The sequence below is a fragment of the Callorhinus ursinus genome, unplaced genomic scaffold, assembly GCF_003265705.2.
Source record: "Callorhinus ursinus isolate GAN/ISIS: 27379988/994484 unplaced genomic scaffold, GSC_fseal_2.0 scaffold37, whole genome shotgun sequence".
NCBI classification, from domain to species: domain Eukaryota; kingdom Metazoa; phylum Chordata; class Mammalia; order Carnivora; family Otariidae; genus Callorhinus; species Callorhinus ursinus.
The window spans coordinates 4313824-4338146 of NW_027397099.1; the positions used below are offsets into that span (position 1 = coordinate 4313824).

At 51.7% G+C, this 24323-nt stretch overlaps 1 protein-coding gene across 3 annotated transcripts in view; it reads right to left on the minus strand.

The window, feature by feature from the left end:
* Positions 1-7447: 7447 nt before the first annotated feature.
* WWP2 (WW domain containing E3 ubiquitin protein ligase 2) overlaps positions 7448-24323 on the minus strand; it is a 138044-nt gene continuing 121168 nt past the window's right edge. For all 3 annotated transcript variants that reach the window (XM_025888928.2, XM_025888927.2, XM_073880069.1), the window contains 14 exons: positions 21447-21501; positions 17880-17961; positions 16947-17075; positions 16494-16569; positions 16113-16184; positions 15797-15885; positions 13815-13974; positions 12386-12519; positions 12046-12186; positions 11657-11777; positions 11245-11349; positions 10208-10304; positions 9973-10045; positions 7448-9455 (listed from right to left, as the gene is read on the minus strand). In XM_025888928.2, the coding sequence (XP_025744713.1) occupies positions 9356-9455; positions 9973-10045; positions 10208-10304; positions 11245-11349; positions 11657-11777; positions 12046-12186; positions 12386-12519; positions 13815-13974; positions 15797-15885; positions 16113-16184; positions 16494-16569; positions 16947-17075; positions 17880-17961; positions 21447-21501 (1434 nt within the window). In that variant the 3' untranslated portion in view covers positions 7448-9355. The remainder of the gene's footprint in view (positions 9456-9972; positions 10046-10207; positions 10305-11244; positions 11350-11656; positions 11778-12045; positions 12187-12385; positions 12520-13814; positions 13975-15796; positions 15886-16112; positions 16185-16493; positions 16570-16946; positions 17076-17879; positions 17962-21446; positions 21502-24323) is intronic.

The following is a 24323-nucleotide window of genomic DNA, read 5'->3' on the forward strand; positions in this document are numbered from 1 at the left end:
TACCCTGATTTCCACTATAGTTCTAACCCCCCTCACACACACAAACACACAAGCGATAGATGCTTAAATGTGTTCAGTAAATGTCCTTACATATGGATGGATCGTGGAAGAATATGCAGTATAATTTTGTAGGTGCTTGCATTTTACATTACGTATATGATATTTCCCTTTCGAACTCTTTCTTTCCTACCCTTTTAAAATTCAAAACAATACTGGGGTGCCTGGGTGGCTCAGTCAGTTAAGCGTCTGACTCTTCATTTTGGCTCAAGTCATGATGTCAGGGTTGTGAGATCAAGCCTGGCGTCGGGCTCCACACTGGGCATGGAGCCTGCTTAAGATTTTCTCTCTCCCTCTCTCTCTGCCCCTCCCCACCACCGCTCACACATGCTCTCTCGCTCTCTAAAATAAATAAATAAATAAAATTCGAAACAATATTGTAAGGGCCTATTCTTCATTCACTTCATAGCTTTTAATCTCATGTAGCAAAGACAATCCTATGTGATCCTCAAATCCCATTTCATATTCCTCGTTCCTGACCTACCACAAACAATACTTCCCATCCACTTTGCTGTTCGAGATGGCCACAGGTTAGCCTGGACGATGACGAGATGGGAGCAGTGCACGCAGTGTGAAGCCCCTTTGGTCTCTCCCTCCCTCTGCCTTGGCAACAGAGGAACATGTTGAGACCCACCCTGACCCACCAAGCTCATTCACCCCATTCCTGCTTACCCTCCATCAGTGCTCAGCCACACCAGCCTTCTACCCACTTCTGGAACATGCTAGTCTCTCAGTCAGGCCACTGTACCTGATGGGCCCAACCCCGGATATGGCTCTTTGCTTGACTGGCTCCTTCCCAGCTTTCGGGTCTCCAGGCTGAAACACCTGTTTGGAGATGCTTTCCCTAAGGTCCTATCTCAAGTAGACCCTTTCTGCCCTATCCCACTTGCCCACACTATACTCTATCCTATTTAGCCAGGGTACAGCATGGTGACTATAGTTTACTAATACTACCTCCAAGTATTGTATACTTGAAAGTTGCTAAGAGAGTGGATCTTAAATGTCCTTACCACAACAAAGCCTTAAATGTCAACAATAAAAACAAAATGGTAGTTATGTGAGGTGATGGATGTGTTAACTAACCTTACTGTGGTAATCATTTTGCAACATATACTTGTATCAAATCATCATCTTGTATACCTTAAACTCACACAATATTCTATGTCAATTATATATCAATAAAGCTGGGGAAAAAAAATACCTATCCAGGGGCTTCCCAGACCCCACGGCAGACAGCTGATGACCAGGGGTGTGTGCCCTGTGGGAGAGCAGCGACAGGGTAAGAGTCAAATTCAGTGTACGAGCTGCTTCTGCCCACCCCACATACCCTGTATTTTGGCCATTGTGAAACAATTACAAGGAGTTAACAAACCATCATGAGTATAAAATCCAAAAGTTCAAGGGTGAAATGAATTCCCTCACAGAAGAAACAATGCTTCCACATCTGTGGCCCGTTAGGGCCCAGATGCTCACACGGGAGGCCACTATGGAGGAGGAAGACGTACCCCTTGAGCCAACCTCAGCGAGAGTCGAGGAGCTGCAGAGGCCCTCCTTCAGGCTGGTTTACTGCTGTAAACCAGCTGTAATGGTACCACCTACCTTGCTGCTCACCCTACAATTACAGAGGCAACAGATCCAAAAGCATCCTTGAGAGACTGGACAGGACTCTTGCCAACTGGGTTTGGCTGGAGGCCCAGATAAGCACTAATGACATCCCAAGGCAAAGTGCCACTGTCCCAGGCTGGGCCAGACCCAAGGCCTCTGAGACCATTGGTGCTGCCGGGCAGTTGATGTCAGGTTATAGACTGGGGGCAGGGACTGAAATGACTCCGTCTTCCCACTATTTGCTTTCCCCAAGGAAAGGAAGAAGAGCAATACTGGTCCCTTTCCGTCTCTGTTCTTGGTGTGATTTTTTTGATCTCCACACAATCTCCATGTTCTGGCTCTTTCATTTACTAAAAATCATGGTCACATTCAGGGCCCGGAACATGAAAGAGATGCTAATCCAAGGACATTCCATCTGACCTAGGATGGTGTATGAGTTATCTATTGCTGTTAACAAATTGCCGTAAAATGTAGCAGCTAAAACCACACACATGATGATCTCACAGTTTCTGCGGGTCAGGGGCCCCAGCGCAGCCCGGCTGGGTTCTCCACTCCGGGATGCTCACAGGCAGCAATCAGGGGGTCCGCTGGGCTGCAGTCATCTTAGCATTCCAAGCACATGTGCTCGTGGGCAGGACTCATTTCCTTGTGGGCTGTTGGACTGAGGGGCTCAGTCCCTCGCTGGCTGTTGACACGAAGCTCCCCTCAGTCCCTTGCCACATGGGTCTCTCCAACATGCAAGTTTGCTTTGTCAGAGTGCACAAGCCGAGAAGGCAGTGGAGAGCCTGCTAGCAAGGAGGAGGTCAAAAACCTTTGTAACTCAAGCAGGGAAGTGACACCCATCACCTTGGCCACATTCTCTTGGTAAGAAGCAAATCACTAGCCCAGCACCACTCAAGTGGAGGGGATTAGCCTACTAGAATGTGAATACCAGTAAGAGGTCGTGAGGAGGGCACCTAAGAAGTCTGCCTTCTTGGGGGACGCCTGGGCGGTTCAGTCGGTTAAGCGTCTGCCTTCAGCTCAGATCATATCCGGGGATCCTGGGATCGAGTCCTGCGTCAGGCTCCCTGCTCAGCAGGGAGTCTGCTTCTCCCTCTGCCTCTCCTCCGGCTTGTGCTCTCTCTCTCATAAATAAAATCTTTAAAAAAAAAGAAGTCTGCCTTCCACTGATAGAATTCATCAGAGTAATCCACAACAGGCTACAGGGGGTGTTCCCTTTTTTAATTTCAGCACTTAATTAATGTCTTAGAATGAAGATAATATTAATAGAAAATACAGAAGTAAAACATTCCTCCTGTTTATAAGCAGGACTATCTTTGGAGACAGCAAAATAAAACAAAGCAAAGCAAACCCCAAGCATTAGGAACCAAATCAGTGCTCTCAGAGAGGTAAGGCCTAATGGTCTTAAACATGGTCAAATGGCTAAAATTCAATTCTGACATGTATTTATCATTGCTCCCTGCCAAGAGACTCCATTAAAAAGAGATTTCCCGTTGTTCCCTGGCCACTTGGCCCAATTTGAGAGAGAACGAGCACATGAAAGGTAGAAAAGAGAATTCAACAAGTTTCTAGGAGGAAAGCAGAAGTGGCTGGCAGCAGGATCTCCAGCCAAGATGAGTGTGGAAGGAGGTTTTCCAAGGAGAGTTCTGGTGAGCCGGGAAAGGCTCGGACCCGAGAGAGGTTGGAATTAATGCCACAGGAATAAACAGTGGCAGATTCGATGAAATTCAGGTCCCCTTTGGGACCCTTATGCACAGATTGCCAGCTGCAAGCTGCCCCCTCCTCTGCCCACCCCCTCACCCCCGACCCCGGCAGATCTATCAAGGGAAAGGAAGTTAATGGAGATGGCAGATTAACCATCTCTTCGCCCTCTCCAGCCTCACCGCTCAAATGACAGTGAAGAAAGCTTTATAAAAGTCTTTCTCCACAAGGGCAAAGACAACATAAGAGGATTCAGTGCCTGGACAAGGATGTTCAACAAAGTGTTCAAAGGTAGAAAGCAGGTGGAGGAGCATAATTGGCCAAGCAGAAGTTTTAACCTAAAACCCCGCAGAGGGAGATGCAGAGGAGAAATGAGCAAGTCCCCAGAGAGATGCAGTACCTGGGGCAGCGGGAGGGCAGGAAGAGAGCGGACAACTGCAGTAGTTAAAAGTCGTTTCTACATGGAAGGGTGGGACACCCAGGTCCCCATCCCCAGCCACAGAGCCTGGCTATGTCCCCTCTGCCAGCTCCAGGAGCCCAGGCTGAGGGGAGGGGCAAGAGAGCAAGAAAAAGTCAAGCGAGGGTCCAGGACTGCTGAGAACCTAGGTTCCTTCCTTCTCCTGATCCCCAGCAAGCCTACAGGCAGGTGTATGCCGGCTCAGGTATATCCTTCCCCCCAGGCAGAGAACAGGAGTGTCTTCTGAAATACGGAGAGCCACAGAGCTTAGGGAAGGAGTTGTGTTCTCCCTTCCTGTGTGTTACAGCTGTCTCCTCCTGTCCTGATGGGCATCCATTCAACAGTCTTATCTTTTGAGTGGCAGTTTGGGCCCTGGCCTGGGAGGGACCCAGGAGTATCACAGATCCCAGGCTGGATCCCGCAATGGTTTGTCTTGATGAGTTTCTGCCTCCATCTTTCTCAAAGCCATGGCCAGAAGCGTAGCAGAGGCAGTTTGGTTTTGCTGCAGTTGGCTGGTTGGCCTGCTTTTCATGAAACGGGAGGGAGCAGTGGGCCGGTGCCCAGGCCCTGTCCAGCCTGGAGCTTACTTAGAGCCCTGACCCCCAGCAGGTGCACTCCCAGGCACCACCGACAGGCTCTGGGTGCTGCAGCACACTTGCGAGCTTGTTCAACATTTTGCATTTTGTTCTATTCTGACCCTCGGAAATCTTGCTCTTGTTTTTGAACAAGAATTTTTGGCTTTCTCTTTTTTTATATTTTACGTGTCTTTATTATATGTTTGGAATGGAGAGGTTGGCCAAGTCGTGAACTCACTGTGCCATCGTGACAGAATGCATTTTGGTTTCTAACATTACTTTACCCCAAAAAGAACAAAGAAGAGTTGATTCTGTGTTTGGGGCAACAGAACTGAAGTTGGGGACAGAATATCATAGAGACCATCAGAGACATCCAAAAGAGCGACAAGAGAGGCAAGTTGAAGGGGCCAAAACTGACAGGCATCAATAAGAAAATGATTACTGTCACTGGGACCAACTGAATCAGATTCAGACCCTGAATCCATGATGTCCAAATGGTATGGACAAAAGTGCGCCGAAGAAGTCACATGCTCCGATCTGAGTCTGTTGAAGCTTGACTCGTAAAGCACAGGCTATAGAAAAGTGAGCTGGACTGTGGTACTTCAATCAACCTCAGAATCAGAGGGACCTGATAAGTAAGAGGATATTAAAAACTTAGATTCGGGGGCGCCCAGGTCGCTCAGTTGTTAAGCATCTGCCTTCGGCTCAGGTCACGATCCTGGGGTCCTGGGATCGAGCCCCGCATCGGGCTCCCTGCTCGGCGGGAGGCCTGCTTCTCCCTCTCCCACTCCCCTCTCTCACTGTCTCTGTCAAATAAATAAATAAAATCTTTAAAACAACAACAACAACTTTGATTCACGGGGTAGGTCATAGGGAAACGAGCTAGGGTAAGAACTTTGGGCACAAACTCCATTTTCTTTGGATGGGGCTGGGGCCTTGTTGATGCCGAGTCCGGCTGAAGAACCAGGAGAGCTTGCTATCTGCAAGCATACCTCTAAACAGAGACACAGAGATCTTTAGGGTTTTTCTAGAAGGGTGATGTGAGCCCTAATATAGAATGCCAGTCGGGTAGCAAGAACTGAGACTCTAGATCCAGGGAGATCCCACCTTATTGACAGTGAGACAGAAACTCTCACTGACCCATGGGAGACCCACTGGAGATCTGGGGCGACAAAGGAAGTCCTATCAGCTCTTTACTTCCAAAATAACCTTATAGCTTTGGCTAATTACATGAGGAACTTACTACAGAGTGTAGAGAGAGGTAGGGGGGCCTCTCTGCCTGCCTAGTTCTACCTGAAACACTTCAGAATAAGAAAAAAAAAATGAGAATATAAGAAAAGCAAAGAGAGGTACTTAGAACCCCCCAGGGTGAAAGACTAGATGAGGAAGAAACAGTTGTATTATATTATACTATTAATTCTGGAGCAAAAAATATTTATTTATATAATCATATAATACAGATGCTTTCTGTTGCTTTTCAGCTTTTTTAATAAACCTTTAGAAAAAGTACAGATGATTTCCTTGTGATTACCCAGTACAATGTTAAAAGAAAAAAATGAAAAAAAGAATCTGATTGTGTAGAAATAAAAGGACAGCTAGCCAAAGTCAGGGGAGGGAATGCAGATGGAGTGCTGGAAGAGCAGCCAGGGGAGCTCAGATGCAGTTCTCAAACTGGGGTGACAAGAGACCCTATCCATTGCTAAGGCTAGGAACACAGGAAACTTTTTGAGAGCCATGGGGTAGACTCTGTTGGGCATTTAAAGTTCTATCTGGAAGGATACAAAAGCAACTAACAATCATAGCCTCTAGCAGGTGATCAGAGCGGCCGAGGAATGAGGAACAAGAATAAAGGGGGGAGGGTAGCCTTTCACTGCAGACCCTTTGTATCTTTGAATTTTAAAACTTTTTAAAATTTTTAAGTAAAAATAAAGGTAAGTCAGCAACCATCCAACTTCCAGGACTGCCTCCCCCACCCTGGAAGAGCAGCACCGGTGCACAAGACCCACCAAAGGACATTCGCTGAAGCTCTGCAGCCAAGAGCAAACGGTTGGATGCAACCATAATGTCCCTTAGGATGGAGATGGGCGTATTGTAGGAACCATACTGGGGAATATCATGCAGTATAGAATCATTTAGACCTACGTTCAGGAAAATGGAAAGGTTTCCTTAATACCTTGTTGAATGAGACAAGTGAGTTAACATAGGTAAATCCCATTTTGGGGTATATCTAAAAATGACATGTATACATGATCCGCATGTGCACACTAAGTAGTATGGAAGGGCCGCAGCAAACTTAATGGCAGTTATTTCTCAGGTAAGACTGGGGAGAACAGTTTCCATCTGAGCATGTCTTATTTGAATTTGTTATGGGATGTCTGCATAACGTGTAGACTTTTTTTCAATCATTTTCTCAAAGCACAGCATTGCTCTGTCAAGTGAGAAAAGGCTTTGGAGGGGCGCAGTGAATTCATGGAATAAACTCCAGGGAGGAAAAACTCTGAACATCTCTGCCTCCCTTGAGAAGGGCAAGGCTTGATCGACGTCATTTCCATGTCAAATGCCTTAAGACACAACAGCATGGTGATCTGTCCCATATGAATCCTTAAGAGTTCAGGAAAGTGGGGGGCAAGACCTCATATGACCATTAGCTCAAGATCATGGCATCCCTCTGTCATTGTGGGACTCAGTAAATGCTTCTCGAATGAACAACTGCCCAGACACTGTCCCCAGGAGCTGGTTTGCAAAACCCCACCCAACCTGCAGCCACAGCAGTTCATGTTCTGGCCCCACAACAACTGATCACAGAAACCCTGGCCTGGCAGGGGGAGGATGGGGGAGTCCAATCCTGACCAAGGGCTGCCCCCGTGACCCCTGCACAAGGACTCAGCCACCCATAAGTGTGACTGTCTCGGTTAATAACACACACATTTTAGGAAAAACCAGCAAGGTCACGGAACTTCCACCCCTATCTCGGCCTGGAGGGTCTGTGGGGCCCAGAGGCCTCCCGTCCAGAGGACAGCGATTTTGTAGACATCCACACCAACACCACCCACAGCTGCTGATTTTTTTATTGCACAAGAAACTGGCAATACCAAGGCAAGGGGGAAGGCATTACAAAACCATCCGTTGACCAACCCAGAGCTACCGAAGGACATTCTACACAACACCTCAGTTATATACATGTATGTACACACACGCACACACATGAACACACTCTGAATACTGAGGAGTCTCAGGCTTCCAAACCCCACACAGCAGCTTGCACCCCAACCCCCCCAGGAGAGAGGGACACTGCAGGGAAGCACAGCAAATGACTCAAGGAAAGAAAAAAGGTTGAGCTCCAGTGAGCCGAGACACTCAAATCAGCACACACAACAGAGCGGACACGGGCTGTCCCTCCTGGGCAGCGGGGAGGGGGGGAGAAAATGATCTGGGGATGTAAGCCGGTCCTAAGAAGGCCCTGTGACTGGTCAGTGCGCCTGCCTAGGGTCCTAGGAAGCTCAAGCTAGTCTGCAGCTGGTGCTCAGTAAGAGAGCCCCAGGGGCCTAGACCAGGTTGCTCATGACCACCACCCCTCCAGCATCCCAGAGGAGCATGTCCGCCTTGCACATCTCCACACATGTCGGAGACTGGCAGGAGCTCCAGAAACCAAGTCAGACTGTGTGCGGCAGCTCGAGACCCTTCCTCTGGTCTCCAAGAGCATCATTTTCCATGTGCAGATAAAGCCTCACTTCCAGGCAGGATGAACATGCTCTAGGGTGGCTGGGACAGGAGGTGGTGCATTCTCAACAGGAGACTAATGGACCTGCCTGTAGCCTCAGGGGCTGGTACGGAATGACAGGGTCACCCACCCCAACATGCTCCATCACTTGAGGCTGCCTGGAAAACTACATCTAGCAAAGGAAGTTCTCTACCAAAGGTGGCCAGATTGGGCGACACCCGGGATACCACCCCCTCCCCTCTCTGTCAAGGCCTGGGGACTAGGCCGCTGTGAAGCTGGGCCGCCGGGTCAGGCCAGTCTGAGCTCACAGAATTGCTAAGGGGGTTCCTAAGAGGAGCAGCTGTTTGGGAAATTCTTGGACCAACGGTGCCGGGTCCCTCCAGGTCCCAGCGACTCCCGGTGTACCAGCTCCTTGGCAGAAAGTGACAGCGGCACACCAACATCAAAACACAAAGTAACCCTACACACAAAATGCTTCAAGTTGATATAAAAGGGAAAAAAGAAAGTCTGAGGGAGTTTGTGGTTTCCAGCCCACTCACACCCAAGCAGCTGGTACAACCCTTTATTCGCAGGAAAGAACAAATTGTCCCGCACCAAGTGCAGAGATGGGCCTCGCTGCTCAGCCTCAGTGGCTGGGTCCTGCTGGGAAAGGCAGCGGCGGGCCTCGACCCAGAGCTCTCTCCGGGCATGGGAAGAGTTCCTCTCCCTCAAACCTCCATTTTATACAGATCACTGGAAAAGTTCTACTTAAAACAGAACCTCTTTTCCTGGCAAAGACCCTGGGCCTTCTCAGCCCAGAAGAGTTACCCCGAGTGAGCAGCCAGTGTCCTTCTTGCCTAACTAGCCCGTGAAAACCAGGGCTTCTGCTGCAGCTCTTCGGCACAGGGCCCCCTTCCCCACACACTCATGTATGCCTAGCACTGGTCTTAGGGGAAAAGGAGGAAGAGCTTACAGAGAGGGTCAGGCCCCCAGACTTTGCAATGGGTGACGGGGCCAAAGGTGACATGGGGGCTTTATTCCAGACTGCCACCAGTGGGTAGGAGAAAGGAGGGGACAGGCAGGGCCTCTTGAGGTCGGGCTCTGCTACCACCAGCCTGATGACAGTGTGGTCCCACGCACGGCCACCACCTGGCAGGGGTGGGGGCCTCCCAGGAGCTCTGTGGCCACTGGCCTCTCGGGCAGGAAGAACTCATGACTACATGTGCGCTGGGGGGGGTGTGTGTGGGGGGGCAGCCTCAGTTACTCCTGTCCGAAGCCCTCAGTCTCCTCAATGGCGTACAGCAGCTTCTCTTTCAGCTGTTCATAGCTCTTGTACGGTGGGAGATCCAGGCGGTTGAAACTGTTGAGAGGGAAGCACAACAGTCAGCAGAGAGAGGTCAGGGCTCCATGGCCCTGCCCCAGCCTGGCTACAGTGGGGTCAAGAGTTCACGTGACCGTGGCTTGACCACACCACCAAGTGGCCAGATGCCAGAACAGAGTCCTTGAGGGCCCTGCTGCGTGCGTGAGGCCTTCATGCTTCCTGTCCCTGCTCAAGCCCCCACCCCCACCCCCCACCCCGAAGGGTCAGCAGACAGGGCAGGGCAACTGGAGAAATGGGGGCCTGGGCAGAGGGCACACAGGGAAGCAGCTCTTTGTCTAGTGGAATAGAAGTGTTTGAATATTTAATAGCTGGTGAGGCCATGAGGACACGGAACTGCGCCACAACCCCCACAAAATCAGAAGCCCCTCCTCTCCAACCCCAGGGCCACACAAAAGTTGCCTTAGTCCCTGAAGCTGCCCCACCCACAGGGCTGCCCTCAGGAACTCATCTGGTCTGTGAGGTTCTGGCCACCTCCCAGTAAAACCAGCAGGCTCACCACGTGTGACTTCTGGGCAGCCAGGTTTCCTTGCCAACCTTGTCGATGCAAAACTTCTGTGGTCCATTGCTACCTGTTACCCAAAGAGAAACAGCATATACAACAGGACCACGCCTTCTGTGGGCAGGACCCTGACTCCACCCCACAGATGGCTCGGGCCCCACCCACTGACTCACCGGGTGGGAGCAGCCCTCAGGCCCACCCTAGGGCCCCAGCAGGGCAAGCGAAGACGTACCGATAAGTTCCGCAAATCCGCCAACAGGCAGGCGGCAAGTCCCCGTGACGAACTGCAGCAGTCGGATCCTCTTCTCGTTGTCCATCTCCTTCACCACCTGGAGCGAACTCCACCAGTCAGAGCAGAGCCAGGCAACCCACGTGACCCAGAACCTCGCTCTAACCTGTGACTTCTGTCAGCTGGAACCCCTCTTGAGGGCTGAGAACACAAAGCCCAGGTTGCATGGGGGGTGGGGGGGTTACAGCCACCATCCTTGGAAACCCCAAAGCCGCTCCCTCTGACAGGCTGAGTTCGGAGGCCAGTCCTACCAGCCCACGGGACATCTCTGGTCTCAGGGGCCCCTCGAGTCAGGTAGTCTTTTCCCATCCAAGTTCTGCTTTGAAAAATATACTAAGGATGGGAGTGATTGCTTAATGGGTATGGGGTTTCTTTTGCGGGGGAAGATGTAATGTTCTGGAATTAGATGGTGGTCATGACCGCATCACACTGTGAAGGGCCAGTGAACAGTAACACCTTAAAATGCTTAACATGGTGAATTTCACGGGATGGGAATTTTGCCTTCACAAAGAAGTTTTTATTTACCTACTCTTTCTCATGCATGCTATACTTCATGACGACAACGACAAGACTACACATATAAAAGAATCAACTCATTATATCCAGGACTCCGAGCTCATTCAGGTTCTCTGGGGACAAGCACATGCTGTCCCGTCCCCCGTGGCTGGAAGGAAAAGCACACAACCGATGGGAGCTTTCCTTCCTGCCTGCAGGCTCACCCTCCTGCCCGCCAAGGCTGACCACCATGTCCCGTCAAGAGCCCTGGTCACAATCCAGCTGCAACAGCTCTGTTCATCCCAAGGCTGGGTTTCTCTTCTCCTTTCACAAAGTGAGGGGAGCATCAGAGATGAGGGAGGTGACCATGCAACACTTGTCCTTGAGCCTGAGATCGAATCGGGTCTCTTTCCTGTGGCTGACTGCTAAAACATCCCTGTCCAGACCCTTATTCCAACCCCGCTGGGACGGGCCCCAGGACCTACCTGCCAGAACCACTGGATCTGCTTGCTGTTCTTGGTGTAGTGTCGGTAAATAGTGTTCTTCTGCCAGTCGCTCATGTCTATCTCTTGCATGCCGCAAAGCATCAGCTGCAGGGAGGACAGGTGTCAGCCGCCCAGTGCCAGCCCCCTTCCCACTCACGAGCAGATCAAAGCATCCCAAGCATCTTCATGAATTCTGCTGGCAGTGCTAATAACATGGGTGATACGAGTCTCGAATGTGGACGCCCTCAAAATAAGGGTGAGAAACCCAATCACAACTATCTGCCCTGCTGCCTCGGTCCCGAGGGAGTGTGAGGTTCTACTGGTGAGGTTCTCTGGAGACACAGTTTGCCAACAAAGGGCACAACCGCCCCGGAGGCAGAGGCTCAGGGTGCCGGGCGACCCCAGCTCTCACCTCCAGCTCTTTCTCATCAAAGTAGCGCAACCACTCCAGGGGGGCCACCTCGTTGAAGCCATCCAGGAAGGCTTTGGTCTGCTCTTCCACGCCCCGGGTGAAACGCCAGTCGGTCAGCAGCCTAAAACCGAAGACCAGCCATCAGTGGAGCCGAGACACACTGCTGAGGCGCAGCCTGGGGCGTGCCAGGAGGCTGCTGTCACAGCAGGCAATCGGCTGAGAGGTGGCTTCGGCGCACCCAGAGCCAGTGGGCTGCCAGCCCCGGGGCCGACGCCAAATGGGAGGCTGTGATCCCTGGTGAAATGCGCGGGGGGCCTGGGTGGAGGGTGCCCCAGAGACGGGGGTGGCTCTGCTCCCCTCCCCCCGCCCCCCCAGCGCTTAAAACTCACATGATGTACTCATCCTTGTTCTCCTCTGTCACTCGGATGCTCTCACCACCTTCCTTGAGCTCGTGGGTTGTCACCTTGCCCAGGATCTCCATGTCCTGGATGAAGTACAGCTCTAGACCACACTCTTCCAGGTTGTTCTCTCTGGGGGCACGAGAGACCAAGAGGGAAGAGGTCTACCCCTCATCCTGCTCTGTCACTCACTTTAGTGCTCATGGGACGCTAGGACTCACAGCCCGTCTGAGCTCAGAGCTATTCTGGCAGAGAAAATAAAGGCCAGTAAGGCCTACTCCCCAACCAGAGACCCCTCCCCTCCCAGCATGGCACAAAGGAGAGGACTCACTTGATCCAGACAATAGAGTTGTAGAATTCAGGGTCGATAGATTCCAGGTCCTTCAGGGTTGGTCTCTTGTTGAGCATCCGCTTATAGAAAGGGAGGGTGAAGCCTGTGTCAATGAACTTTCCATGGTACAGAGCCTGAGGAAGAAGAGACACAGCAAAGGGCTTTGGTCTTCTTAGGGCACTGCCCGAGGCAGGCTCTTGGATGCTCCACACCAAAGCCCAACTACTGCCACCTACCCTTTCTCCCCAAGAGCAACTGTGACCTTGGGATGGTGTCTCATCACAGCTGCAGAGCACAGGGGCAAGCAGAGCTGGCCTACTTAGGAACTCACTGCCTGCCCAGCACACTTGCCCGCCGGCTCCCTGCTCTAGCGGAGATCTGCCCCACGCTTACGGACAGCACAAGCCCAGGTGGCAGCCCTGACGAGTGAGTCAGTGACGCTCAGAGCTGGGCGGCAGAGGCAGCCAAAAATAATGCAGACGCTGTCAACGGCGGGAGCTGGCGGGCCAGTGGTGAGTAATAGTCTAGGGTTTTACTGGTCTGTCCTGTCGGCTGCTGGGCCAAGCGGGTCTCTAGACCTGGGAAGAATGTGCCCACTTCCTGAGCCCAGCACCTTGGCCAAGAACTTCCAGACAAGGGGAAGGCACATATTTAGTCATGGCTCTTAGGTTCTCGCGGGCAGAGCATTCGGGAAGTCAGGAAGAAGCAAAGGAAAATTAGCAATGAAACATCTCAAACTACCAAATATGGCAGAAGGACTGTGGCTACTATGGGCTCCCCTTTCTCAATCCTGGTTCTCCACCCTCAGGAGACACTCAACAGGATGCATGTGACACGACGCCCTCCTCTATTCATACTGTGTTCCTATTTCTAGATAAATACGGGTACCGTGACTCCCCTTTCCCTGATGATGATGATGATGCCTCCTACATCCTGACCAGCTGGTCTACCAGGCTCTGTTCTAAGCTAGTGTTGATTCCAAACCCCCTTCCAGAAGGCCCCACTGTCTCAGGCAGACATTCCCTAACACTCTCACCCGAGGGTTGTGACAAACGGTGGTACCCCGCCCCACATCTTCCCTCCCCCCTGCAAGAAAGACAGCAAGTGGGCAGTGTTTGTCATGCCAACATCTTCGACAGGGTGGACGCTGAAAGTTAAGTGATGTCCATGGCCCCGAAAACCTGGCCTATCGCTCAACAAGTCTTACACAAATCAACACAAGAAAACTCTCTCAAAGCCCCTGGGGGTGCCACTGAGAGAGCTCTGAACTATCTCCAGAACTCTCTCCAGCTTTCTGCATTTCTTGTTAGGCGCTGTGTGAGGAGGAGTGTGGGCCTCAGAGATAGGGCACCCACTGCAGGTCGCTGTCGGTACATCTGGCCTCCTTGGCTACTGCCCTCTCTAGAGATCTCACAGCCGTGCATCTTACCATAGCGATGAATCTGCCAATAAAGCGGAAGTAGGTGAGGTGGTCAGGGTTGATGGAGGAGGCAGGGTTGATCTGCAGGCAGTAATTGTTCTTCCCAGCATATTCAAATAAACAATACATGGGGTTGAGCACCTCATGGGACAGGAGGAAAAACCACTCCCTAAGAGAGAAGACAGAGAAAAACAAGAGTAATGGATCCCTTCCTGCACAACTACACTGGAGATGTGACTCTCTTCTGCTGTCCTGTTTCAGCTAGTTTGGAGACACGGGTCCCTGGGAGTCGAGCTCCACTGGGATGAACACTGTATTAACAGTGGGTCAGTAAGCAAGGGTGAACCAGAACAACAACTGCACTTGTGGACAGCACTCAGGAAAGCCTGCGTGCACATATCTGGGCTCCCAGGTGATGCATTCCAGGACTTTACATCCGTTATCCAGTGTGGCTGATGGCAAAGGGGCTTTTGGTACCCTGAGGTCACCATGCACAGTTGTGTAGACTGTGCATTGTACAAGAGCACTATGTTAAAATGTCATAGATTTGCACATTTATTACAATTTTCCTGCATACAGCAGTCAACCTGGTTTTTTTCTGATAAAACCAAAATATCATGACCATTTCCCAACATGGAAGTGTCTTGAGAAAGAGCATCTTTTTCTAAATCTTGCAAAGGTGCTGTAGGAAACAGTGCCCCCCCCCCCGTTTCCACCCTGAGTAGGCAGCATGAAATGAATACACAGTAACATGTTCCTAGGTCCTGACTAATCCATGCTGCCTCTAGATTACAAACCTCACTCCCATTAGCTATACAAAAGGTATCTCATTTCCCTTGCTCTTTGCCCTCCCCTTACCCTAGACCCCATCACCATACCCTTTCCCACACTTCCACGCATTTGTCTGAACCAACACCCATGCCTTGCCATCTCTTTGTGGCCTAGGTACAAGCCTCAAGCCAGAATTGAGGGTCCTTTCAGGCTTGAGCTAAACCAGCAGGGGGACATCCCAAGGGGGCCAGTCCCTGGCTGCTTGTGGCCGGGCAGACGAGGAGTCCTTCGATGCAGAGGGTGCCTCGGTATCCTGTCCGTGGTTCTACCCTGTGGTAGAACAGCATGACGTAACCTACCATAGGGTAAAACCACTGGCAGGACACAGAGAGACAGACACACACGGGGTGGGAGCCACACCACCAAGCAGAGCCTGGAGAGAAGGTCACCATGGTCACCACAGAAAAAGAGCAATTGATCCACAGGGGCCAACAAGGAGGGCAGCGCCACCAGCAAACAGAGGACCAGAAACAAGTGAACCCAACACCAAGAGAGAAGATGTCCCCACACCATGAGAGGTCAGTGAGCTGAGCAGTCACCGCAGGCCAAGGTGCTCATTCTCCCTGCCAGGGGACTTCAGCCCCAAGATCCAAGGCAACGTTTTGTCAAAGAGACTGTTAACTTTTGCAGGTAGACTGGGGTGAGGGCAAGACGATGCTTTTAGGCTCTTTTTATGGGTACATCAGCCATTTTAACTTTATTGACCCTCTGCACGTGATGTGTAGCGAGCGCTGATCAAGGCCCTCTGGATGGTGACACAACTTGTATATGTCAGGCACACACCAGCACACCAGATTCAACCTGGCCCAGCTGCCTCAAGAAGAGAAGCCCAGCGTTGATTTCTAACAGAAACCATAGGACACCAATACTTAACCACTGCCCACCGGTGCAGCCAGACTGGTTCAGGTACAGAAATCACACACCACCGTCCCTCTGAAGCGCCCAGCCTCTCCACAGACCAGTAACTCAAGGGTTAATGCCCAGCCCAGAAGCGGACCCCAGGATGGGGACTGGCCCTACCCATGCCAACTCCTGAAGGTGCCTGAGAGTTTTGGGAACCGATCTGAGCAAGGGGGAGGCAGCTTTCTGGCCGCGAGCGCTAGAGCCTAGGGGGAGGGGGGGGGGGGGGCAGCACAGCCTTCCAGGGGCGCTGAGCTCACCTGGCGATGCCCCCGTAGTCCAGGCCCTCCTCACCCCGCATGATGATGTAGAGCCGGCGGCGCAGGTCGTAGGGCTTCATGTTCATGATCTGGGGAGACAGAGCATCGTGGCCAGCCTGCCACTCCCTGCTTCCATGGCAGGCCGGGGACACGGGGCAGGGAATTCTAAGTCCTGCTCTTCCGCAGACACTTGTCACCAAGGCCCACACCCTGGAAACTCTACCATGTGGGGCTAACAGGCCACATGATCGAAGACGGGGTGGTGTGAGGGGGCCTTCTGTTCGCTGGGTCTTAGACACCATGATTATTCTCTAACCTGTTGGAAAGAATCCTCGAAAAGCGTCTGCCTGGAAACACTGATCTTCACATGGCTGGGGAGGGCATTTGACTGAAAAAGAAAAAAAAGGAAAAAAAGAAAACCAACCCCAAATCAGGACCTCAGTGGTCACTATTCAGTCGGGTCTCCTGTCTGTACAAACAGGCTTCCCCGTCTCCCTGGGCAAGTGGCGGAGAGCCTGGTACCCCAGAAATGGGAGCTGGTTGTCAGAAGACGATGTCAGACAATGCTCAGGGCAGGACAAGTAACCAGTCACCACCTGGGACACAGGCATCTCAACACCTCTGCGAGACTGGGAAATCATGCCGAAGTAACTCAGTCAACCCCAGTGTCTGGCAGAGGTCCAGTCCCAGAACTCACGTGGCAGAGGAAACGGAACTGGTGATACTTCCACCGAAAACTTCGGTCGTAGGCACCAGGGGAACCTTGCTTCGTCCTGGGGAGAGCAAAGATGTTCTAGAACCCATGTGATTTCTCAAAAATTAGCAGAAGTTAGCCCTGAGGCAAGCTGATGCTATGTTAAAGACCAGAAAGGCGGGCATAAAAGAAAGGAAATAACTGGCATTTCTGTAGACAGATTTGAGAAGTAAAAACAAAAACCAGAAATAAAGCCAGACCTCTTGCTTTTAGAGAAAGACCACTAGTGTTATTCCGAATAAAGAGGACAGCTCCCCTCCCCACTCCTCCAGATCCTCCCGCCATCCCTCTAATGTGACCCCAAAATTAGCCACCAGAGGGCAGTAAAAGGAGAAAGTCAAGGATAAATCCGGACCTTGCAAAGAGATACTACGGCGGCCTGTGGGAAGTCCTTACCCAGACTCAAACCCTGGGCGAGGATCCTTAAAGGTGGTGGTGCGTGTATTGTGGTCCACAAAATAGCGTACCCCTTCACTGGTGTACTTCATCTCCCACCCCGGGGGCAACGCTGGTTCCTGGATCATCCTGGAAGCACAGGAAGAGAGGAGTTATGAGCCGAGCTCTCCTTCTGGGCCTCAATGCTTAGGAGGCTGGGGCTGCCAAACTGCTGCTTGCTCTCTGCTTTTACCCGGGCCCCGCACAGCCCTTGACGGTGGCCCTTGAGGAAAGGCACCTGGTACCACCCAAGTCATGAGGACAGTTCTGGAGCAGAGAGAGGTCACGTACCAGCTCTGGGTAGACGGCCGTGGCCTGAGTGGCCAACCAGCAATTGTGAGACTCCATACGCCCCTATCCTAGACTAGCTTGCTTCTGGAGGGTGGGGGTGCAGAGGTTCCCTCAAACCTCTTGAAATCACACTATTAGCAGCCTGCACAAGTGGCACAGAGACCAGCAATACCCGCCAGTCGGGCCACTCTATCCATCAGGAAGGTCAATTTTTTTTTTTTTTTTAAGATTTTATTTATTTGACAGAGAGAAACACAGCGAGAGAGGGAATGCAAGCAGAGAGAGTAGGAGAGGGAGAAGCAGGCTCCCCGCTGAGCAGGGAGCCCGATGCGGGGCTTGATCCCAGGACCCTGGGATCATGACCTGAGCCGAAGGCAGACACTTAACGACTGAGCCACCCAGGCGCCCCATCAGGAAGGTCAATTTAAGAAGCCACGTTCAAGGCTCACTGGGCAGACACTATATGGTAAGGGTCTTGGGGTACTGGTGTGTAGCCGAAGATCCCAGAATATTGACCAGAGAGGCCCAACGCAGTTCAGGGCACTTGGCCACCACTGGAGCTCCAGGGGGCCTACACGGGGCCAACCCAGCGCAAGTCCTTACCCCTGGGTGCGAGGGTCCTCCCACTGGGTAGTGCGTGTGTTATGGTTCACGTAATACACCCGTCCATTGTCCTGTCTCTTCTCTGCCGTGGGAGGAGAAAGAAAAGAGGACAATCAGCTGGAAACCTCTGGGGCCCGCCTCCACTCCCCTCTGACTCCCACCTCCTGGGCACCAGGTCCGAATGTCTGCTCCCGTTCCCGACCTCTTAGAGAAGTTTAACCGCTGAAACCCTGGCTCACTCACATGTGTCCCTGTAAAGAGGACAAAGAGAACCTTTCCCTGCTGGGGAGTGGGAGAAGGATAAACACATTTCCAACTCGAGATCCAGCACTGTCTTTGGTTGGTCGATCTGTTGGAGGGAAGGGGGCGGTGTGGCAACAGGGAGGGAGAGCAGCCCAGCTGAAACCAGAGGCATAATTGCATCCAGCTGTGTGCAAAGTGGAGGCACGGCCAGCCTCCCCTCAACCCCCGTCCCCACCCCAGTCCCTCATGGGCTGGTCTCTGGTCCTGCAACTGCTCCATCCAAACAGGGTCATTGGGGGGTGGCTGCATTTTCCTTCATATCCTTTTGATCAGCGTTCTGGGCCACAGGGCCGATCTACCGTCCACCTTCTCTCTTTACCCCCGCATAAAGGCAAAGCTTTGTTCTAAAACTCTCACAACTCAGCAAAACCGCTACACCACACGTGTGCATTATAAAATGCCTAGGGCTGCGGGCACTAACAATGCCCACCTTGTTCTTACACCTAAGTGTGTGCTTTGAGCCACGGCAGTGTTTGCGGGTGCTCACACATACTGCCCCTGCCCTCTGGACAATCCTTACTCTCTCCCCTCTCTCGGGGCTTGGGTGCTCACGGGTGGGAGTCTGGGCAGACCCAACTCTAGCTGGTGATTCCGGGCTTTGAGAGGTGTTGAGAGGGGTGCCCCATGAGGTCCAAGTGGATGACAGGCAAGACTAGGAGCAAGGCTGCGAACCCAAGCGAGGTCACCTTTCCCAGGAAGTTCTTGAGCCTTCAAATCTGTTTCTGTCCCCCAAACAAATGATGCAAATGGCCCTCCCTCTTTGACAATGAAAGGGCGAAATTAAAGAAATAAAAATAATTAGTTCCAGAAGTGAGGGGGAAACCAAAAGCTAAAAAAGGCACAGAACCGAGGAGCCCACTCCTCTCCCCTCAAGCATCAGGCTGCAACGTTCTCGGGATCAACCCAGGGTCTTGGACTCTCTCTGCCTCACGTGGTATCCGTTACTTGACAGAAATGTTTAAAGCACAGACAAAAGGAAAGAAAAGAGATGCCCCAAATTATGACAGAGCTAGCATCACCTCAGCTCACTTTGTGGGACTGTCCCACAGAAGACAAGCTTCCCAAGAAGGTTCTGAGGAAAAGGAGAAGCCGCTCCCACCCCAGAAGCTTCTGCTTTGAACTAGATCCTCCGTGTCTGTTCTGCCAAGGGCCAAAGCCAATGCGAATCATCAGGCCGGGAGATCTGTCCAGCCGGCCTGGGGCCTATGCACTCGCTGCTGTGGGCAGAGGTGGGGGCTACTGGAACTGCCTCACTGAGTACAATTTCATAGTCTGGGGGCTGGGAAAGTCCTGAAGTGAGCATCTAGCTTGCCTCCTTTGGGAAGAAGCAGACTTGGAAGCATTGAGTCACGTGTGCAGGGTCAAGGCATCTGAAGAGATGTGGATCTAAACCCAAGGCGTCCTAACCCCTGGGTGTAGGGAGAACCATGGGGTCTCTCCCGGAGGGGCAAAAAGGGACCCAGGATGGTGAGCAGGAGAGCCCAGTAGATTTGATCGCAGGCTCCCACTAAATGCAATTCCTCGCTCAGTTCTGCTGCTCTTCCTGTTCACTGAACTCTCCTTGGGAAGGTGGCCCTGCCCCAGCCCTGAAAAAGCCAACACAGAGCCCAAAGGATCTGTTTAGGGAGGTGCCCTGGCCCTCAGCCGGATGTTCTTTTTTCTCAGTTTCATACGAATATAAGCTTGTGTGTTTTCCTGGTCATATGTAAACACCGCTGACTTTGGCCATGGCTCCTCTTCCCGTCTCAGACATTCCACACTTGGCTTCTGGGAGCTCTTTTCGAGGCACTAAAGTTGCTCTTACTTGGTGACCATCATGTAACAGAACCCGTACAGAAATCAATCATTTGATGCTATAGATCCACGAACAACTCTGGGTCCCTGGCTCCAGGCCACAGCGTCTACTGGCTCCCAAACAACACCACGGATTCTTGCTTAATCTGATGCGTTCTCCCCTGCCTCGCCTGGGATCCTGTGTTCAACTCCTCAGACTCGACTGGCTGCTGATCTCTGAGATACCAGGGACCTTTCATCAGTTCAAAGAGCCAGGTGGATGATCTGTGTGCGTAAGGGATTCCCTAGCTGAAAATCAAGAACTGTCTGGAGGCCCTACTAACCAATACGTCCCCCTAGAAGGTCTACGAGGTCCTTCCAGGGCTCTGGAATGCAGTGGTAATTCACTAAGTGACACCCTGTGGGCCCAAGGAGGGGGGTGACGCAACCTGGTAAATTGCTACCAGGGAGTAGTGTGTCTATACCAGGGGGTCCCAGCTCAAAAGCCATACTTTTCCAGTTCATGCTCATCCTATCATTGTCCGCTCCTCCATCTTTATTGGGGAGCATGCCCCTGCCCAATTTAATACCACATGTGCACACCACCAAACTAGCATTTACTGTCCTCCACCGGCCCAGCCAATACATTAAATCCAACACCTGCCGATTCCTACAAAAAACTGCCCTCTTCCAGCCCCAGGGCCTTTCTGTACTGGCTCAGAGCTGCAGAATGCACTGAGTCTCACCATCTCTCGTGACCCCTTTGAGCATAATCACTCCTTCCCAAAATAGCCACAAAGCCCATAATTTCTCCCAAGTCAGAGACGTCCATCCTTCTAACTCACTATTGGCAAATCACACACCGGAGCTAAAACTCTCCAGTGACAAGGCGAATCCAGCATCGTACTATTAACCAGCAATGATGCGCTTTCACTGAGTTGCCGCCTGGCGCTCAACTCTCTCATCTGCTTCCCTCTGGCCTCTTTCACAACTGTGTCACAAAGAAAAAAGGTGGCTTTCTTTAGTCAAAATTAGGCTGAAGTCCTCCAACATCTCAGCTGCAAAGAAAGTTTTGGTGGGGTGGCTCCTCCCAATCACACAGCCACAGACCTGAAACCAATGCACCAGCGAGTAAGCCAGTGCCAGAATGTTTTAGTCAATGACAGGTCGGATGGTTGGGTAGACAGTTCAAGGTCAGGACCAAAACCCAACAGTCCCATGGCCGCCCAGGGGCTCTGTCCGCAGGGTCACACTCCTTCAGCCATGGCAGGTGAATGCTCCAGGTGTGCAGGGGAACTCAACTGCCTTCCCAACCTTCCAGCTCCAATGCCGGTAACCACTCAGGCTGGGCCTCCCCACAGAGCGTGCTGGCGAGAAGCGAAATGGGCAGTTGAGGGCTGGGAGTGAGGAAGCCGCTCAGGGAAAGACGACAGAGCTCAGCGGGGCATCAGCTGACAGATGGCTGAGCACACGGAAGAACTCGGTACTTACCCCAGCCAGGAGGGAGGGGGCCCAGTGGGTCATGGTCAGTCGAAGTACTTGAAGACTAAACACAAGAAACACAGCAGAACACAGAGGTTAAAAAAAGCCGCCGGTTAAAAATAAGTCAATCGATAAAAATAAAAATGCCAAGGACTCGTTTTCACATTTGAGCACTTGGTACACAGGCTACAGTGGGGCCTGAGGTGACATCTCCTCCTCCCAGAAGTTTTCCTCCAAAAAGAAAAACCGAAAAAGAACCCCCCACACGGAGGGCCCCGACAGGTTTTGGAGAGGGCGGAGCGAGGGGGAGGAAGATGCGTGCAGAGGAAGGTGGGCCAGGGCTGTGGAGGCAGAGAGCTGGCCCCAGGCGTGGCAGGAGGGCCCTGGCCCGACGGCCCCGCACGTTCGGCCGGTGCCTCTGCTCTCAGCTCCGGCTCCCCGGCGGCCAGGGCGACTGAAATCACCACCACCTCCAACTTTCTCCAAGAACCACACACGGGAGGGGAAAAAATATCGCAGGCCTTTCCAATGAAATCATTCCCACAAGCCCTGCCCACGCCCAGAGCTTCCTGGCTGGGGGCTGGGCCCTCCTCCCTCCACCTCCCTCCTGGGTGCGCTGGCAGAGGGAGCAGCCGTGGTGTGCAGAACCGGCCCAGACTGAGGGCACATTCATGCCCCAGGCCCCTCACCTCCCCCAGGAATGTTTTGCTTCCCTTCACAAAGCACCTTTATTCTCCCCCAGCCTGAACCTGAAGTTGCTCAGTGTTCTGTGTGTGCCTGTCTGGGGAGGTGGGGAGGGGGGCGAGGTGGCAAGCAAGCAGGAGAGACGGGAGAAAGAAGGGGGGGGGAGACTCCAGGCCTTCAGGGTCACTGTTTACATTCGCACCCCCCAGCCCCAGCCTAATTCTGCTGGGAGATCCCTGGGGCAGGGCTGCAGTGGACGGAGAGCTCTCATATCCTGCGGGGAAGGGGGCTGTTGTCAAACACTCTTCATAGTTAAATAAAACAAGTCTTGTTCCGTTGTTCCACACTTGCTTGCTTGCTTTTTTTTCCTTTTCTTTTCTTTTTTGCTGAAGCATTTTTATTTCACTTACTAAAATTTAATCGTTGCATGAAGGGATCAAGTTCTCAGTGCAGACTTTGGGCTGCCCGGCTGGCTCTGTCTGGGGGTGACGGAGCCACACACGGGCAGGACGATGAATGGGGCTCAGTCTCGGCTTGAGAAAACATTGGTGGAACTCAACTGCCAACGCACACCCCCCCACCTTCACAGCCGGCCCCCCGCCCCCAGCTGAAAGGACAGAGAAACTTTCTTTCCAAGGTGACAACACAGGCAACTCTTCCAAAGCAAGTTCCAACAGAGATGTTTAAGTCTTGAAACCATAGGTTCCTTGACGGGACAGAGCCCCCTTTCAGCAAAGGGCCGCCTGCCCAGCAGAATGAAACTGCACAAAGGTGTGGGAAGCTGGGCCGTGCTCGATTTAGGGCCCCTGTTACCATCGTCCTGGAGGACGTGCTCAAACCACCATCCCAACTCAGATTTGTCTGACGGCTACTGAACAGGAGCTCCCAGAGGTCATTCTGGTAAAAGTGCGGGGGGGTGGGAGTGGGCTGCAGCACCTCCTAAAACCTAAGTTCCTCCAACCTTGTTAACGCAAAAGAGCAATAGCTGTAAAACCATTTGGTAACAGAAGGAAAGGAACTAACTTGTGAAATACGCATGCATTTCAGATAATGAAGCCAAACAGAACTCAGTGGGTCATGAGCTGTAGCAAAAGGGAAGAAATACAGAAAAGGTCATTTTAAAAAAATAAAAGAAGCATTCAGAGCAAAACTGCTCGCTGCTTCAAGTCTTTTTTTTTTTTTTTTTTTTTTTTTTGAATGAGTGGATAACCCATAAGGCAGTCATGGGCTCCAGTGGGAAATTAGCTCCCAACTGGTACCAACTGGGCTTCAGTGGACTGACGGTCATCTTCTGCATAACTTGACAGATCAACAGACCAATCTTTACTGACAGCCTCCATGACCCGCACTGAACTAGAAACCAAAAAATATTTATCAGCTATCAAATATTTCCTTTTCCAACACCATGGCACCTACAGTGTAGGCACAAACTTAAAGAAAAGCCAGCCAGATGCCCCCACTCAGAACTTCCGGGGAACAGCAGGAAAGCACAAGGTCTGTTGGAAATGACTCACTGCTGCGGGAGAGTCCACAGTCCTCAGGAGCAACAAGTGCTTAATGGCAGAACAGCAGGGCAATGTCCTGCACAAACTATGCCTTTGCCCAGCCTACCCCTGGTGTCTGCCAGAGCTTGGTTCTTCATCATTCTGTTCATTCATTCTCATTTGGTAAATTCCTTTTTTGCCTAAGTTTAACCAACTGGATTTCTATGATTCATCAAAATCAACTACAACTTGTATACAAAGCACAGGGAGGAGAATAAAAAAACTATCAACTCTTGTCTTTTTCTTTCTTTCTTTCTTTCTTTCTCTTTCTTTCTTCTTTCTCTCTCTCTCTCTCTCTCTCTCTCTATCTTTCTTTCTTTCTTTTGTTAAGTAGGGTCCATACCCACCGTGGAGCCCAATGCAAGGCTTGAACCCCCAACCCCTGAGATCAAGACCTGAGCTGAGATCGAGTCCGATGCTTAACTGATTGAGCCACCCAGGTGCCCCAACCTTTTTCTTAATCCTTGCCTTTTTTTTAAACCTCATACAATGTTGGCTCTCTTTCACTGTCCTGTTGCTTTTTTAAAAAAATTTCCTTGGCATTGTCCTATTCTCAGCCTATCAGATCCACACACCCCCAAAACCTGTGAAAAGAGAACAGAAGAGGAAGCAAGAAGGAAGGGAAAGTGACCAGAGATTGATAAGCATGAACAATGCA